The 17,374-nt window shown below is 40.0% G+C and overlaps 1 protein-coding gene across 1 annotated transcript in view; it reads right to left on the bottom strand.

Moving 5' to 3' along the window:
• kiaa1328 (KIAA1328 ortholog) overlaps positions 1–17,267 on the bottom strand; it is a 49,338-nt gene extending 32,071 nt beyond the window's left edge. The window contains exons 1-6 of the mRNA XM_060935508.1: positions 17,185–17,267; positions 12,090–12,125; positions 11,517–11,707; positions 11,282–11,382; positions 9,023–9,138; positions 520–644 (exon numbers count right to left, since the gene is read on the bottom strand). Of these exons, the coding sequence (XP_060791491.1) occupies positions 520–644; positions 9,023–9,138; positions 11,282–11,382; positions 11,517–11,707; positions 12,090–12,125; positions 17,185–17,242 (627 nt within the window). The 5' untranslated portion in view covers positions 17,243–17,267. The remainder of the gene's footprint in view (positions 1–519; positions 645–9,022; positions 9,139–11,281; positions 11,383–11,516; positions 11,708–12,089; positions 12,126–17,184) is intronic.
• Between the last annotated feature and the right edge of the window lie 107 nt (positions 17,268–17,374).

Raw genomic sequence — 17,374 nt, 5'->3', positions numbered from 1 at the left:
TTGGATATCGCGAGGAGGACATGGAACAGCAAATGCCAATTTGTAAAGTGTGCAAAAAAAAAAAAAAAACAGTATCAAAATACTTGGGTCTTGAAATAAATGCACATTAGTCATGAACAATGGTAACTACTCTCTTTTGTGTTATTTTTGGCGAGTTGATTTTCTGTTTGGCGAGTTACTTTGGAAGGTAACTAGTCCGGCTGGCTGGTGAAAAAAAATATATGAATTTCGAGCCCTGCTGCTGCTGCTGATAATCGCGACTCATTTTCTATTGCGTGATTCTGAATAGTCATAAATTTGCATCACGATTTGTCATCACACGATATATCGTTACATGCCTGATGAGCAGCAGTTTGAAAGGATGCAGCGACTGGTTTCACATGCCTCGAGATGCATGTGAGACAAGCATATCAACCCCCCGCCCCATGCAATAGTGGGTGGGAACTGACTAGACTTGGAGGAAAATAATAATAATCAAAATCCGAGGCACTTCATATCACATTCGCACACAGAGCTTACCTTGCACTGGGAGCTTGAGTGATTCAGCTGGGAGATGGACTGGTTGAGTTTCTCCTGTTGTTGGGAAAGGTACTTCTGATAGAGTCCCAGCAGCTCCTGGCACTCCTTGTACTGTTGCTGCAAGCCTGACGCGCAGGTCAAGGGGCAATACACACTGAATAACTCCAGTACTGTGCTCACTTCCAGCCACACAAACCAATCCGCTTTCCTCCAGTGAGGTTTTGTTCACCAAACATTGATAAGGAGAGACAAGTGCATAAATTGCAAGGAACAAAGAAAGAAGGCAGGACTTTTGTTTACGGTTTGGACACACCGACTGTCTAGGGCGTTTAACACGTTGAAGATTTGATCAGCCAAAACGAAACCTCATTCTCATGGATGAGGATTATAATTTAAATATAATAATTTATATACAATATATTGCAAGAACTCATTAAAGTCCTAATGTGCAGCATGGAAATCTTTCCATAAATAAACCCAATTGCCGTGCTGTAAATGACACACATTAACTTATATAAATGACAAAAGGAGTCTATTATGGCTTGGGGCAACAGACAAAAGCCTGCGCTATTGTAACTTGGTGAAAAGTGCAGCGAGTGAGAAAAAGAGCAGAGAAACAGGCTTGCTGCTGGGGGAATGACACCAGTTTCTTCAAGGCGAAGGCTTCACAGACTCCTCCATCTGCGTGTGGCTGGCCAGGGCAAGGCACAGTGCCAAGCTCGGAGACAGGAAGCTGGCACACACATTGTAGCAGCTAGAACAGAACCGATGTGGAGCAGAACCGCCGTCACGCCGAGTGGGCCATCTAATGACGGCGTGACATCGCCAGCTCAGCTTCTTTCCCTCTGTCGCCAGCCCACACACACGCGTGCAAATTCAGCTTTCAGCGGTTCTGCCTTTTAACTTTACAGCATATGTTTTATAAGCCCGAAGCCTCAACTGCATTTACAGCTTAGAGCCGTGGTCCTTGAAGCTGGGTCTGTTTTCTTTTTTAAAACGACACAAATGCTGGTGTAGATCCTCCAACACTACTGATATAGCTGCTATAAATAGGTGCCGTTGTTGATTTCTGAAACCTGAGTGTTCAGAAGGTGTTGATTAAACTGTTACGTGGAAACGATAACGTATTATTCACTGTACCAGACACTTTGCATAATTTAAACCTAATTATCTAAAAATTAAAAACCGCCTTGCTATTTAGCAAAGACAATTATATACTCATTGATATGGTGACGCTTTCTGTCAGAGACCGTTAACATTCATGGAAGTTGTCTCCAGTGTCAGTACTTTGTAACAAAAAATACTGCACCATGGAAGTGTCTTCAGGCCACAGGAGTCTGAGGCTCTGTCCACACGGCAACGGATTCAGGTAAATCTGATAAAATTGTTTATCGTTTCGGCCTGGCGTCCACACGGCACCGGCGTTTTGGGTGCCCCAAAACGAAATCTTTTGAGAACGGGTTGCAGAGTGGAAAAATCTGGCAACGGCGCCGTTGCGAAGTCGTCTGGATGAGTAGAACGGATTTGTTTATGATGATGTCACAACCACATGACTGTCAGTGCTTCACGCCGGGTAGAAGTGTAACGAACTCGATGCGAGTTGTCAACAAATCCTACAACTTGGTTCATGAAACGCGCTTACGAAATATTTTCACTGTGAATATTTGTGTAATGGTGCAAAGTGAGAGAGAGAGAGAGAGAGAGAGAGAGAGAAAGAGAGAGAGAATAGCCCTTAGGGCAGAGTCTTTAGTCCAAACACTGCGAAAGCAGTGTAACCAAAACCGCGCACCACCCGTGCGCTTTCCAAAAACAAAAACAATCCCGCCAGCAAAAATAGGAAAAAAAAAAAAGGAGCGATCTCACCTCTTCAGATGTTGGTTTAAGTACGACAATACATTCCTCAAAAAGGGCGTAGAAGAACAAATTAATCCATCAACGTGTAGCATTCAATTCATTCCGGACCATTAAAGAATTCTGGAGGATATCAGAATGTTGGCGCACCGGCTTCCATCTACCCCCATTCATTCCTCTTTCCGCGTCTTTCGTTTTACGCTACTGATTAATAATCAAAACTTTATGTGGCTGATGCTACAGAAGAAGGGGTTTATGCGCATGCGTCTACTTCTTCTATTGTTCTGGTGTCTCCGAAGGGACCGTCTTACAGCGCACGTAGAGGTGTGGCATGTGTATTGCATCGTTTTCAGCAAGCGTTGCGTTGCCATATGTACCTGATATTTTACTGATCCGTTGCCCATGTGGACGCGATATTTAAAAAAAAAAATCTCGTTGCCGTTGTCGTGTGGATGTAGCCTGAGCTTTGTAGTTTCATGACATGCTGCATTTTTTTCATGATATTACAATCACTGGTGAGGCTGGTGAAGGGCCGCCTATACGCTATAACGCTGCTGTTACAACGTAAGCAACAACAGCAACTAACTTGTCACACAGATGTAACTATTAACTGTATAAACTATAAACACAAATTGCTGTGGTGTAAGAGGAATAAAACACTATGGGATGTGTGGGTTTTGGAAAATAATCAAATTCAGACTTTCAAATGCAACGCCATTTTGTGTTTGGCTTTTGTCATAGAACTGTTTTCCTAGAATGCATAGAAACACTTTTCAAATGTTTCATAATACTGAGGAATGGTATAGTATAATACAGGACACTTTAATATAATATTTAACAGTTATTCCATGAAATCGAGTTGTACATGAGCTGATAGCCGATGAGGCCCGTAGCACCGAGTTGGCTATAAGCCATGTATGACGAGATTGAGTGGAATAACTGTTTTATTATATCCACATTCACTGGATTTTGAGAAACGGAGCATTTTTTTATTTTTTGCAAATTCGATAAATAAAAACTTTATACAAAACATCTGACAAAATCATTTCCGCTTAGACTGTAAACAAACCGGTGAAATGACGGGAGCAATTTGTGAAATATGCTATAATTATAATAATTCTTGGGGGGAAAAAAAAAAGATACGTTCTTCCCATCAAATACTTTTATTCCATATTTTGTTGCATTTTTATTTCTTTAGGGTTTTCTTCTTCTTTTGGGTTTTTTGACGGTAACTTAAAGTGCATATCACGGGTAAATTCAGGAGCAAGATCAATGTAATTCTCCTATTTTATGTTAAACTTTGGTCAAATATCTGTCACATTCTGCATTCTCTGCAATTTTTTTTTACCTTGCGCAATACCAGAAAAATTCAGTTGAAATTAAACCATTTGAGGCGAATTGGTCCGCCTCTGAAAAAACCTGGCATTTGGATTTCCCGGCAAACATTGATTTTCGTGACGTCGCGTGCGGGACGCCTCCCTCTGAATCCTACGTCAGCGCTGGTTTGTTTATGAGAAAACGACCTGGTGGTTTTCTGCAAATTTCTTCAACGTTATTGCGTAATTATTAAAATGGTTAACAGATGTATCGTAGGAGGGTGTAGCAACACCAATCTTGATGGGATTAGTACTCATCGTTTTCCAAAAGACCGGACAATGAGAGAGAAATGGGAGCGCTTGGTCTACACAGGCTGTGCACTGAAACCGTGCAAAGCTCGCGCAGCCTGCTGGCGCTTCTGCAGGTGACGTCATGAATCTGGCTCCAGATTCTCTTGGGATTTTTCCAGACGTGTTTTGTTATTTTATTTTTTTCTGCTGTAGACAGATGGCCTTGTGCAAAATTACCCTTCTGGATGAGTGTGTAAAGGGACATACTTTCATATTAAAAAAAAAAAAAAAAAAAAAAACACGAAATTGGTCCAGAATATGCACTTTAAAGGTGCACTACTGCCACCAACTGGGCTGGAGTGAGGAACAGGTGATATTGGGGGCAAGGAAAAAAAAAAACCCACTATATTCTTTTAGCTATCTGTGTTTCTTTTAAATACTTGATAATTTTTGGGGTTTTGTTTCTGAGTAGTTTTTATTTCGACTTTGGTTAATTCAGCAACACGCTCTGCCATTTTGTTTTTCTCTACTCACGGTATACGAGCTGATAGCCTAGTAGTAGAGTAGCCAATCAGAGCATGCGATTGCTCATATCCAGTGAATGTGGATAGAATAAAATATAGTATACACATCCACATATTCCGAGTTGTACAGATATACAGCGCTAGGTATAACTGACAGCCCACAGATAAGCACAGCTCTTGTTTTGAAACGGGATAGAAAGCTGGTTGAGTGCTCACAGCTCATCTCGTTAATGCAGCACGTCACATACGCGCGCTATCCCACTTCCTGAGGAGTCTTTGGATTTTTCGATAGGCAGGCGGGGTGTAAACATGCGCGCGCGCACAGCAGGAACTCTCAACAACTGGAGGTGAGTGGAGCGCGACTGATAAGATTCTCTCACGTAGCACACCGTGGCAACTCCACCGGTCACCTGCCAATCGCGGTGAGCTTCACGGACCCGACATCAGGGGAGGAAAAAGCTCGGCCGATGGCATCTCCTCCCCCGTCCAAAAACACACAGTTCGCATTCGATATTTCAGACAGGCACTGTCAACATGATTCACTCCCCTGTCAGCCTGTGCAGAAATGAAATAATGAAATCCGCCTCAAGGTGGAACAAAATCCTGCTGAAGAGAATATTTTAACAGCTCAGTTCCAAGCAAGCCTAGCCACCAAGCGTGTGTGTGTGTGTGTGTTTAAGCTGTGATGCAAATTGATTAACAGGACAGCTATATTTCACTTATTACAAATATGGAGTTTGTCATTTCCAGTTATCAGAACATGTGGAAAAGTAATTACTCATGAAAAACTCTTGAGTAATGGCTTTGTGATGGAAAGCTAATTCATGGGTTCTTGCCCCAAAGAACCACAGAATCAACAAACTCATAACCAAGCAAACAAACTATTACAAAAGTGGCTTTAGTATTCCCATCCATCAATGCTATTCAACGCGCTGCCACCCAAACTTAAAGAAGATTAATGGTATTGATGAATGCTTTCTATTTCCCTTTTGTGTCTTCTATGGCGCTTGATGTAAACTTGTTTATAGAGGAACAAGGCGTTTCTCTCTGTAATGGAATCTACCGCTCAGATCTGCAGCGTAGGACACCAAAGACGAAGTGATAAAAATTCGAACTTCATTCCACGCGTTCATTCAGCCTCGAATTTCATCCTACATCAGAGTTTCATTATTTATTTATTTTTTAAATCCAAAGATAAAACAATCCCTATGATAACATTGGTCTTGGCAGATAAGATCCTGCTGATTGTTCTGGAGATTATTCAACACAAGTCTCCTTAAACGAGTTTGCCTTTCGCCTCCCCGTAACCTTTTCGAACGACCCGGAAATCCAGAGTCTCTGCGGTACCTTCAGACAGCCCGTCACCACAGGAGACCCTCGTACAGTTTGTCTTAGAGTAAAATCTCTTTTTAATGGGGTTTGAGGTTTAGTGTAAATGCCAGGACGTGCAGCTAAAGTGCACTTAATTGAGTTGCGCGCTCCTAATTTCTGAGCTCTGGTGCCAGTAGGGCAATTTACCAGCTGGTGATTACCCCTCATATTTCATGTTGTTGAGTGAAATTGACGCTTCAACATTCTCTGACCCACGTCAAAACGGCAAAATACGGTGGAGCTGCCAAATACCAGATGCTGGAAACTACTAGACTGAATGATGAGCTGTCACAGAGAGGAAACAAGCCCTCGCATTCCTGCTAGTCCACAGCTTTCAATGTGAAAGAAGTAAATCGGTTAACCTTATCTCAAAGCCTACAAATATTCATAGAGCACATGAACAAACGTTTTAGCCTATTATACTGCACATAGCATCAACGTCTTGCACTAACGCTTCATTTAAATATGGAGAACATCCCGAAGAGAAGTTTGGATTGTTGTCCTGTGCTTAAAATGCAGTTTTTGCAGACTGAAAATATACCCAAGGGATGTAATTTTCGTTAAACAACACTGCCCCCTGGTGTAAAGTCACAGCTATAGCACACATTGTCTAGCAATTAAAATAAAATAAAATAAAACGAGCAAGAATAAAACGAGAGTCGATTGTATTGCATTTCATTCAAGAGCTGGGTTAGTCATGTACTTCAAATTCTGTTTTAAAAGCAAGCCTGTATCTTTAGTACCAGCTGAAGGGAACATTTTCAGCCACCAACTGTTGTGGTAGCACTGTAATTTACTAGGCATGTAATGAGTCACGATTTGATTCGATTCACGATATTTGGTTCACAGTCGGATTTTCCCACAATATTTTTGGAGAGGAAAAAAAAACCTGAAAATTTTATTACAAACAAAAAAAGCAACATTTATTTTCCTATTCTTTATCAACCTAAATATTAATTTTGTTCAATTAAAAAAAAAAAAAAACCTATTGCTTCATTTTCTTAATAACCAACAATATTTGCCCACACTTGTAAAGGCTGGAGTAAAATCTAACAGCCTATTAAATAAAATATTCTTTTTATTTAAAATGAAATACGTTAATAACAAATAGCAGGGATGAGAGTGGGTGGTCACCAAAAAAGCAGAAAACAAGATGGCGCCCGAAGCCGGGGGTCTGGGAGGGATACCCCCCCCAGGAAAATTTTGAAAAATAAGGCCTTACAAACCACTTTTCCTGCAATCTGAGCTGTAGTAGATAAAAAAAAATCTGTTGTCTTTTTTATATATTTACATGAAAATATGTTTCAAATCAATAGGAGTATTGTTTGAATTCAAAATAAAATCACATTCTACATTCAAGGGTATGGTTATAATTTATGATCAACAAAAAATGACAAACTAAATTCACATTAAACGTAAGTTTTATTAATTTTCAAAATGTTCATATATTAAATAAAATTTCTTAGGGAGAAAAGGTCAGTCACCCTATGTCCTCATTAGTTGCATATGATTTCAAAGTCTTTTGAAATATTTAAGTTTTCAAAACTGCCAGCGTTAATTCAGATTTACTGACCATCATATACATGTTCAATGTATTAAATCAAACGAATGCTAAGTTTATGGGATAATTAATGTCTATATACACTTTATACAATTATTTATAGTTCACAGTCACTTCTCATTTTCATTTAATCATTTCGACGACTTCTTCAGCTTTTTGGCCAAAGACAAGGGCTTGTCAGTCCTCTCTCTGTTTTTTATACCAGCATCGATTTCACGTACCTTCGCTTCGTCTCGCTTGTCAATTGTATTCGGCATTTTGAGTAAAAAAGCCGATACGAAAGAGAAACGTATTTTTGAAGCGCAGCGACGATGAACATGTGCAAGTTTCGATAAAATAGAACAGATGCGGGTACTTTTGTAAGAACTGTTATGATTGGCTTTTGTTCTCTCCCACGCTCTTGTAAGAACTGTTATGATTGGCTATCATGCTCTCGCCAGCGATGTTTTGGCCAATTACACTGTAGATAACACGTATTCTACCGCGAGACTTAGCGAGACTAAAGATGGCGAAAATGTAAACATGTAACATCGTCGTATGCTTGAGTATCACGAAGGAACATACCCCAACCCCCCTCAATGAAAAAAAAATCTCAACGGATTTGGCATAATATCGATTTTTGCTCAGAAAAAGCGGGAATCCGCCGAAAAACGGAAAACTCTCATCCCTGAAATAGGCTTTTTCTAATAAACTTTTATGAACATTTGTACTTCCTCCATTTGCTTCTCTTTTCTTTCGCTTTCCACAGTCTGTAAAAAGAGAGCTCGGATTTCTTGTTAAATCTATTTGTACAGTCAATTGCACATCAGCCATTTCCCATTTAAATTTTTTTTTTTTTTACATTTTCACGACATTAGAGCGGTGTTTCTTCCGCCTAAACTGAAGTCATGTGTATTCTCGGTACTGTATGTTATTATGCCCTTTGCTCTTTAAACAACAGAATTACAGCTAGGAAAACTAAGAGATTACGCAGCCTGATAATAATCTCAATCCATTTTGTATTTCATTGATTCGAATCATCGTAAATGTGTATCACGGTTGATCATCGCATGATATATCGTGACATGCCTATACTGTATATTACACATCTAATCAAAGACAGTAACACGTATTCTGCTTTTATATCAGCAAAGTCAGCTTAAAGTCAGCGAGACTAGTTCAAAATATGATGTCTTGTATCACTGTTAAAAAAAACCCCGCCAAACTTCATCCATGCATATGTTACAGGTAACAAAAAAAAATCAACCTAGGTGATTTTTTTTTGACCTGGGTTAAAATTTTTTAACCTAGTTCATAATTTCCAATCGAGGTAAAATTTTGGATTAGCTACGATTCTTAGAAAAAAAAGTTTAAAAAAGTTTGTATTTTGCTTCTTCTATTCATCCACTTTCTGCTCTAGTGAAGCGCAAGTCCGCGTTCTGAGTTCTGTTCATTCTTATTTATTATGTGACACTGCCCTCTAGTGTACAAGATGGTCAACACCATGTAAAAGCCAGCAGGTTAGCAGATAAAAGAGGAAAAAAAAAACACAAGAACTTTCATTCTCCTTCCAGCACTTATATAAACCTGAATAACAAAAAAAAGGATACTTTCTCTTTCCTGTACGATGAGTTGATTCTGATCTTCCAGCTGTTGGATCTTTTTCTCAAATGTCTCCTGTTTATCTTTGAGCCTCTGCACAGACTCCTCTTTCTCTTCACTTACTCTGCAGGTGGACAAAAGGGACACAATACTTAGAAAAGAAGACACCTTCAAACTCCTAGCATTAAACCATAAATCAGTGTTATACCACAGTGAATGCTTGAATCTGATTGGTCAGATGTTGATTCATTTTCGATAACTGGAGACAATCTTTGTGACTTTCCATAGACTCGCAGCAACGTCCGTAAAATTAACCATCCGTGATGCATCATCTGCATGAACTCCCTCACCAATCCGTGATATCAAATTACTAGCATCCATATTAAAATCCATAACCACTCATTTTTTTCGCGGTCCGGTTTCCATCAAATCCTGCGCTCTGATTGGCTGGCGAGCGGGTCTGCATCCTATGATACGGACCCCAGTTACGGACCTCTGGTGACTCAGTCATTCACAACAACAAACATAGTAGCGTTTTTTGTCAACATTTATCTTTTTTTCTAATAAAATTTATTTATAAGATTATCAAAAATCTTATAAATTTTTGCCAGCATTTCTCAGGAGACTAGCATTCATTTTACAGCATGGATAGCGATAACGACAGTCTTCACAGCGAAAGCGAGTTTTACTACCCTGAGGAAGAAGAAATAAAAGAAAACATTTCAGGAGAAAGCTAAAAACCTGTAACTGTTGCTAATGCCGAGCAAAAACATGGCTGAATCCTGAATGACTCAATTTTGTATAAATAGAGGATTACATAGGCGGCAAAATGTAGTTTTTTTCCTGCCATGGAAGTGCACTTGTATACCGGGGAGGAAGCAATTTGCATTACAGCCGTGAATGAGGATTCAAAATGGCGGCTCGGCTCGGTTTTCCCTTTCGGGCGCTCTCGTTTTCTGTTAGAATTTGGTAAAGAAAAAAATAAATATATTATTTACCAGCTTAAGGTTGGTCCGTATGGTGAAATACCGTGACCTCGGCCTTGAATACTGACCTCGGCCCAGAGGGCCTCGCTCAGTACTTTCAAGACCTCGGTCACGGTATTTCACCATACGGACCTCCCAGCTGGTAAATAACATATGTATTTTGTATCTTTTTTTTTAATTATATTTCCATAATCTGTAGTCCGTGACCTATCCGTAGTTTGTCAACCACCGTCGTTTTATTGTTTTCCTGTAACGCACCCCATAGTTTTACACCTCTACTACATTTAAAACAATTCTACCATGTAATCTCTGATTTTTCCTTTATTTTCTTTCAGATTAAAATGATAACTTTTTACGATGAGGTCAAAAACATACCAAACACACACTTTAGTTAGAGAAACCAAAACGGCAATTTAGATCAAAACACCGTTTTCGGTTATCTACAATATTCTCTGTTACAACAGTCCAAGTTTGTTAATTTAGCTAATTAGCAGAGAAGATCAAGAGCAAGAGTAAGAAATTCATATATTCAGCATGACGGGGGAAATAAGATCACACTTCTTCCCTCATTTGAAAGATATCACATGCATTAAGGTCCATTCATCATCTATAAAAATCCGCTGATTTTATAACCGATGCCCTTTGGTACTTTAATACCCATGTGTTTTAAGTGACGTGAATTCTGATGTACACACGTTACACAACCAGTGTGTGAAATGCACTGTTACCCCTTTTCCACCAAATCAGTTCCAGGGCTGGTTCGGGGCCGGTGCTGGTGCTGGTTCACAACTTGTTCAACTTGCAAACCAGCTGAGAACCAGTTTGCTTTTCCATAGCTCGCGGTGCTAAAGGAAGACACGTCATTACGTCGCTGTATACGTCAGTTATGTCGCTACGTTTGCATAAACCTTGGCGCAAATATCGAAGCAAAAACAACACGGAAGAAGCAGCAGCAGCAACAACAATAATAATACTAATAACGGCTGACTTCGCGTTTGTACAGCTGCTGCTTCTCGTCGCTTAAAAATGACGATCTTTCGCGGTCTTGTTATTGTTGTTGGTCTTAACAACTCCGCCCCCCCCGCTGACGTAAGCGGTCCTTTCCTCTGGCCCAGCAGAGAGTTGGTGCTAGCCTGGAACCGGTTTTTCTGGCCCCAGAGCCAGTTCTTTGTCAGTGGAAACAGAAAACCTGGTTCCAAACTAATCACTGGCCCCGAACCAGCCCTGGAACTGATTTGGTGGAAAAGGGGCATAAGAGATGTGTATGAGAAGCACTTGTACTTTGCCAGCTCTTCAATCAGGTTGGCGATGCGACGCTTGTCTTCTGGACAAAGGTCCTTCAACGAAGCCTTGCTTTTGACGTGTAATCTGTGAGAGACATCCTGTCAAAAAGAAAGAAAGAAAGAAAGAAAGAAAGAAAGAAAGAAAGAAAGAAAGAAAGGGTGAGTTTTCTTATGTTCCACCTGGGAGTGTAAAACAAATGCTTACACACTTGAGTCTGTGATGGTTCTGAGACCTGAGGTGGAGTTTTGGACTTGGACGAAAATTCTGAGATTTTTTGAAAAGACGCCCTCGCCACGGGTAAATCTGTAATTCGGCCCGTTTTTTTCCCAGTCCTCCCTTTAACGTCCAAGGCAGGTTTCCCTTTGGCCTTCTTTTCATTACTGCTCACAGAGACAGACTTCAGTCCCATCTTTTTACTGACTCCTGGAAAAGTGGCCAAAAAAAAAAAAAACCTGTTCTGATGAATAAGCAATAAATCTGAGCTCTTCCTACCAGACAAAACACTTATGCAAGATTATGTAAGGAATAAAACACTTTAGGGTGTACAGTTACAGGAAAATAACCAACGATGAAATGGTGTGACGTGGCCCAACATAAAGCTGAGTTCCTTCTACAACTGAGAAGTTTTCTATAAATGCATGCCGCAAACAGTTTTATGCTTCTTATATATCACGGCAATTCACCAGTGATTGAATGTGTTCATTAAACAGCGACACGTTGTACACTTTATCCATGTTTAATGATGTGAACATCTTGTGGCACAGATTTCTGCTATTTTAATTAAATGCTTCATTCAACATCTCACCTGGAACACGCACTACAGGCTGCTCGTCTTCTGAAGCTGATCGGGGTTAAGCAAGATTTTCTCAATTTCTGTATTCAAAAGGTGGCTGTTGTTGTTGCGGAGATAGCAAGACATTCAGATAAACATTTTCCTTAGCGTATAACTTACATACAGTTGTGCTCATAAGTTTACATACCCTGGCAGAATCTATGATTCTTTGACCATTTTTCAGAGAATATGAATGACAACACAAAAACATCTTTTCCACTCATGCTTAGTGGTTGGGTGAAACCATTTATTGTCAAACGACTGTGTTTTCTCTTTTTAAATCATAATGACAACAGAAACTACCCAAATGACCCTGATCAAAAGTTCACATACCCTGGTGATTTTGGCCTGATAACGTGCACAGAAGTTGACACAAATGGGGTTGAATGGCTACTAAAGGTAACGTCCTCACCTGTGATCTGTTTGCTTGTAATCAGTGTGTGCGCATAAAAGCTGAGTGAGTTTCTGGGAGCCAGACAGACTCTCGCATCTTTCATCCAGCCACTGACGGTTCTGGATTCTGAGTCATGGGGAAAGCAAAAGAATTGTCAATGGATCTACGGGAAAAGCTAGTTGAACTGTATAAATCAGGAAAGGGATACAGAAAGATATCCAAGGAACTGATAATGCCAGTCAGCAGTGTTCAAACTGTGATTAACAAATGGAAAATCAGGGGCTCCGTTAAAACCAAACCACAGTCAGGTAGACCAACAAAAATTTACGCCAAACAGCACAGACACAAGCCTCAAAACTTCTGGAACAAGGTAATTTGGAGTGATGAGACCAAAATTGAACTTTTTGGCCACAACCATAAACGTTACATTTGGAGAGGTGTCAACAAGGCCTATGATGAAAGGAACACCATTCCTACTGTCAAGCATGGAGGTGGATCGCTGATGTTTTGGGGATGTGTGAGCTACAAAGGCACAGGAAACTTGGTCAAAGTTGAAGGAAAGATGAATGCAGCACGTTATCAGCAAATACTGGAGGCAAATTTGCACTCATCAGCCCGGAAGCTGTGCATGGGACGTACTTGGACGTTCCAACATGACAACGATCCAAAACACAAGGCCAAGTCGACCTGTCATTGGCTACAGCAGAACAAAGTGAAGGTTCTGGAGTGTCCATCTCAGTCTCCTGACCTCAATATCATTGAGCCACTCTGGGGAGATCTCAAGCGCGCAGTTCATGCAAGACAGCCCAGGAATTTACAGGAACTGGAGGCTTTTTGCCAAGAAGAATGGGCAGCTTTACCATCTGAGAAAATAAAGAGCCTCATCCACAACTACCACAAAAGACTTCAGGCTGTCATTGATGTTCGAGGGGGCAATACACGGTATTAAGAACTGGGGTATGTAAACTTTTGATCAGGGTCATTTGGATGTTTTTTGTTGTCATTATGATTTAAAAATAGAAAACACAGTTGTTTATCAATAAATGGCTTCACTCAACCACTAACCATGAGTGGGGAAAAAAGTTTTTGTGTTATCATTCATATTCTCTGAAAAAAGGCCAAGAAAGCAAAAATTCTGCCAGGGTATGTAAACTTATGAGCACAACTGTATTATATTAAATATACCAATAACGGAATTGTCAGGGTGGAAAATTCTGCTAAATGTAGAATAAATAAATGATACACAGTCCTTTTCAAAAGTCCTAGGCACACGTAAAGAAATGCCGGAGACCAAAAATGGCTTAGAAATAATGAAATGAAATGTTTCAACATTAAAATAATATTATAAACAGTAAGCAGTACGCCATAATAAATGAAACAAAGTCAATATTTGGTATGAGACGACCCTTTGCTTAGAAAAAAAAATGGTAGTCTGAGGTCCAATGAGTGCAATTTTATAAGGAAATGAGCTGTAGGTTTTACTGAGCATCTTACAGAACCAGCCCCAGTTCTTCTGGACACTTTGACTGTCACACTCACTTCTTCATTTTGCACCAAAACCCAGCAGCCTTCATTATGTTTTCTTTTTTAATCTGAAAAGTGGTGTCTTGAACAGTTATTCCATTCAATCTCGTCGTACGTGAGCCGATAGCCGATGAGGCCCGTAGCACCGAGTTGGCTATAAGTCATGTACGACGAGATTGAGTGGAATAACTGTTTTATTCTATCCACATTCACTGGATTTTGAGAAACAAGCATTTTTATTTTTTGCAAATTCGATAAATAAAAACTTCACACAAAACGTCCGACAAAATCACTTCCGCTTAGTATGTAAACAAAACGGTGAAATGACAGGAGCAATTTGTGAAAAATGCGATAAGAATTCATGAAAAATAAAAACAACTTTTTTTTTTTCACAGTCCGGTTTTCATCAAATCCTGCGCTCTGATTGGCTGGCGAGTGGGTCCGTATCCTATGGTATGGACCCCAGTTACAGACCCTGGTTACAGACCTCTGGTGACTCGCTCGTTCACAACAAACAGTAGATTTTTTTGTCAACATTTATCTTTTTTTTTTATAAGATTATCAAAAATCTTATAAATTTTTGTCAGCATTTCTCAGGAGAATAGCATTAATTTTACAGCATGGACAGCGATAACGACAGTCTTCACAGCGAAAGCGAGTTTTACGACCCTGAGGAAGAAGAAATAAAAGAAAACATTTCAGGAGAAAACTAAAAACCTGTAATTTGCTAACACCGAGCAAAAACATGGCTGAATCCTGAATGACTCCTATTTGTATAAATAGGGGACTACATAGGCGGCAAAATGTAGTTTTTTTCCTGCCATGGAAGTGAACTTGTATACCGAGGAGGAAGCAATGTGCATTACAGCCGTGAATGAGGATTCAAAATGGCGGCTCGCCTCGGTTTTCTGTTAGAATTTGGTAAAGAAAATAAATATAATTATTTACCAGCTTAAGGTCGGTCTGTATGGTGAAATACCGTGACCTCGGCCCAGAGGGCCTCGCTCAGTACTTTCAAGACCTTGGTCACGGTATTTCACCATACGGACCTCCCAGCTGGTAAATAACATACACACTTCTTACCATCAAATACTTTTATTTCATATTTTGTTGCTTTTTTGTACTTTTGGGGTTTTGTTTTCAAGTAGAGTTTTTATTTCGTTCTCCGTTGGTTCAGCAACACGCTCCGCCATTTTGTTTTTTCTCTACTCACAGTATACGAGTTGATAACCTAGTAGTAGAGGAGCCAATCAGAGCGCACGATTGCTCATATCCAGTGAATGTGGATAGAATAATATGTACAACCCCGATTCCAAAAAAGTTGGGACAAAGTACAAATTGTAAATAAAAACGGAATGCAATGATGTGGAAGTTTCAAAATTCCATATTTTATTCAGAATAGAACATAGATGACATATCAAATGTTTAAACTGAGAAAATGTATCATTTAAAGAGAAAAATTAGGTGATTTTAAATTTCATGACAGCAACACATCTCAAAAAAGTTGGGACAAGGCCATGTTTACCACTGTGAGGCATCCCCTTTTCTCTTTACAACAGTCTGTAAACGTCTGGGGACTGAGGAGACAAGTTGCTCAAGTTTAGGGATAGGAATGTTAACCCATTCTTGTCTAATGTAGGATTCTAGTTGCTCAACTGTCTTAGGTCTTTTTTGTCGTATCTTCCGTTTTATGATGCGCCAAATGTTTTCTGTGGGTGAAAGATCTGGACTGCAGGCTGGCCAGTTCAGTACCCGGACCCTTCTTCTACGCAGCCATGATGCAGTATGTGGTTTGGCATTGTCATGTTGGAAAATGCAAGGTCTTCCCTGAAAGAGACGTCGTCTGGATGGGAGCATATGTTGCTCTAGAACCTGGATATACCTTTCAGCATTGACGGTGTCTTTCCAGATGTGTAAGCTGCCCATGCCACACACACTAATGCAACCCCATACCATCAGAGATGCAGGCTTCTGAACTGAGCGCTGATAACAACTTGGGCTGTCCTTCTCTTCTTTAGTCCGAATGACACGGCGTCCCTGATTTCCATAAAGAACTTCAAATTTTGATTCGTCTGACCACAGAACAGTTTTCCACTTTGCCACAGTCCATTTTAAATGAGCCTTGGCCCAGAGAAGACGTCTGCGCTTCTGGATCATGTTTAGATATGGCTTCTTCTTTGAACTATAGAGTTTTAGCTGGCAACAGCGGATGGCGCGGTGAATTGTGTTCACAGATAATGTTCTCTGGAAATATTCCTGAGCCCATTTTGTGATTTCCAATACAGAAGCATGCCTGTATGTGATGCAGTGCCGTCTAAGGGCCCGAAGATCACGGGCACCCAGTATGGTTTTCCGGCCTTGACCCTTACACACAGAGATTCTTCCAGATTCTCTGAATCTTTTGATGATATTATGCACTGTAGATGATGATATGTTCAAACTCTTTGCAATTTTACACTGTCGAACTCCTTTCTGATATTGCTCCACTATTTGTCGGCGCAGAATTAGGGGGATTGGTGATCCTCTTCCCATCTTTACTTCTGAGAGCCGCTGCCACTCCAAGATGCTCTTTTTATACCAAGTCATGTTAATGACCTATTGCCAATTGACCTAATGAGTTGCAATTTGGTCCTCCAGCTGTTCCTTTTTTGTACCTTTAACTTTTCCAGCTTCTTATTGCCCCTGTCCCAACTTTTTTGGCATCGGGGTTGTAATATGCTACTCAGATACAAACTTTTTTTTCTGTAACATTTAATTTTGTGCTGAAAAATGAACGTTTGGAACTCTAAAATGTTTTTGTACTGACTCGATAATGTAGAAGTCATAAAATAGCAAAGTTTGAATGGGGGGAAAAAACAGGGTGCCTAAGACTTTTGCACAGTACTGTAGGTAACAATGCCAGAAGAAACAAAAGTGACACTAATCCATATGCAGGTCACTAAAGCAAAAATACATCTCAAAATATTGTATAATAATAATAATAATAGTAATAATAATGTACACAATTTACTACTGCTGTCTTCACTCTTCAGTCAGGAACCATTTAGCCAGCGACACCTAAATATATCTATAATAATAAGCAACATCCTTAAACCTTAAACAACATGCGAACAAAAAAACGACAACAACGTAAACAACGCAAAAGGATACTGTCGTTAATCCAATAAATCCCAGTAGCACCCGTTTCTCCCGCAGCATCCGCCGCCATATTGAAACAAACCGCCACTTCCAGGGGGAACTTAAAAAGCACCTCCTTTTTTTGCCTTCCGTGATTGTGATTGGTTCATTCCTTCAGGTTTAACCGCGCACGGATTTTATCATTCGTTAAATGAGCAGTCTA

The sequence above is a fragment of the Neoarius graeffei genome, chromosome 12 (assembly GCF_027579695.1).
Source record: "Neoarius graeffei isolate fNeoGra1 chromosome 12, fNeoGra1.pri, whole genome shotgun sequence".
Taxonomy (NCBI): domain Eukaryota; kingdom Metazoa; phylum Chordata; class Actinopteri; order Siluriformes; family Ariidae; genus Neoarius; species Neoarius graeffei.
The sequence above is the reverse complement of the archived record's forward strand: the minus strand, read 5'-3'. Positions and strand labels throughout refer to the sequence as shown.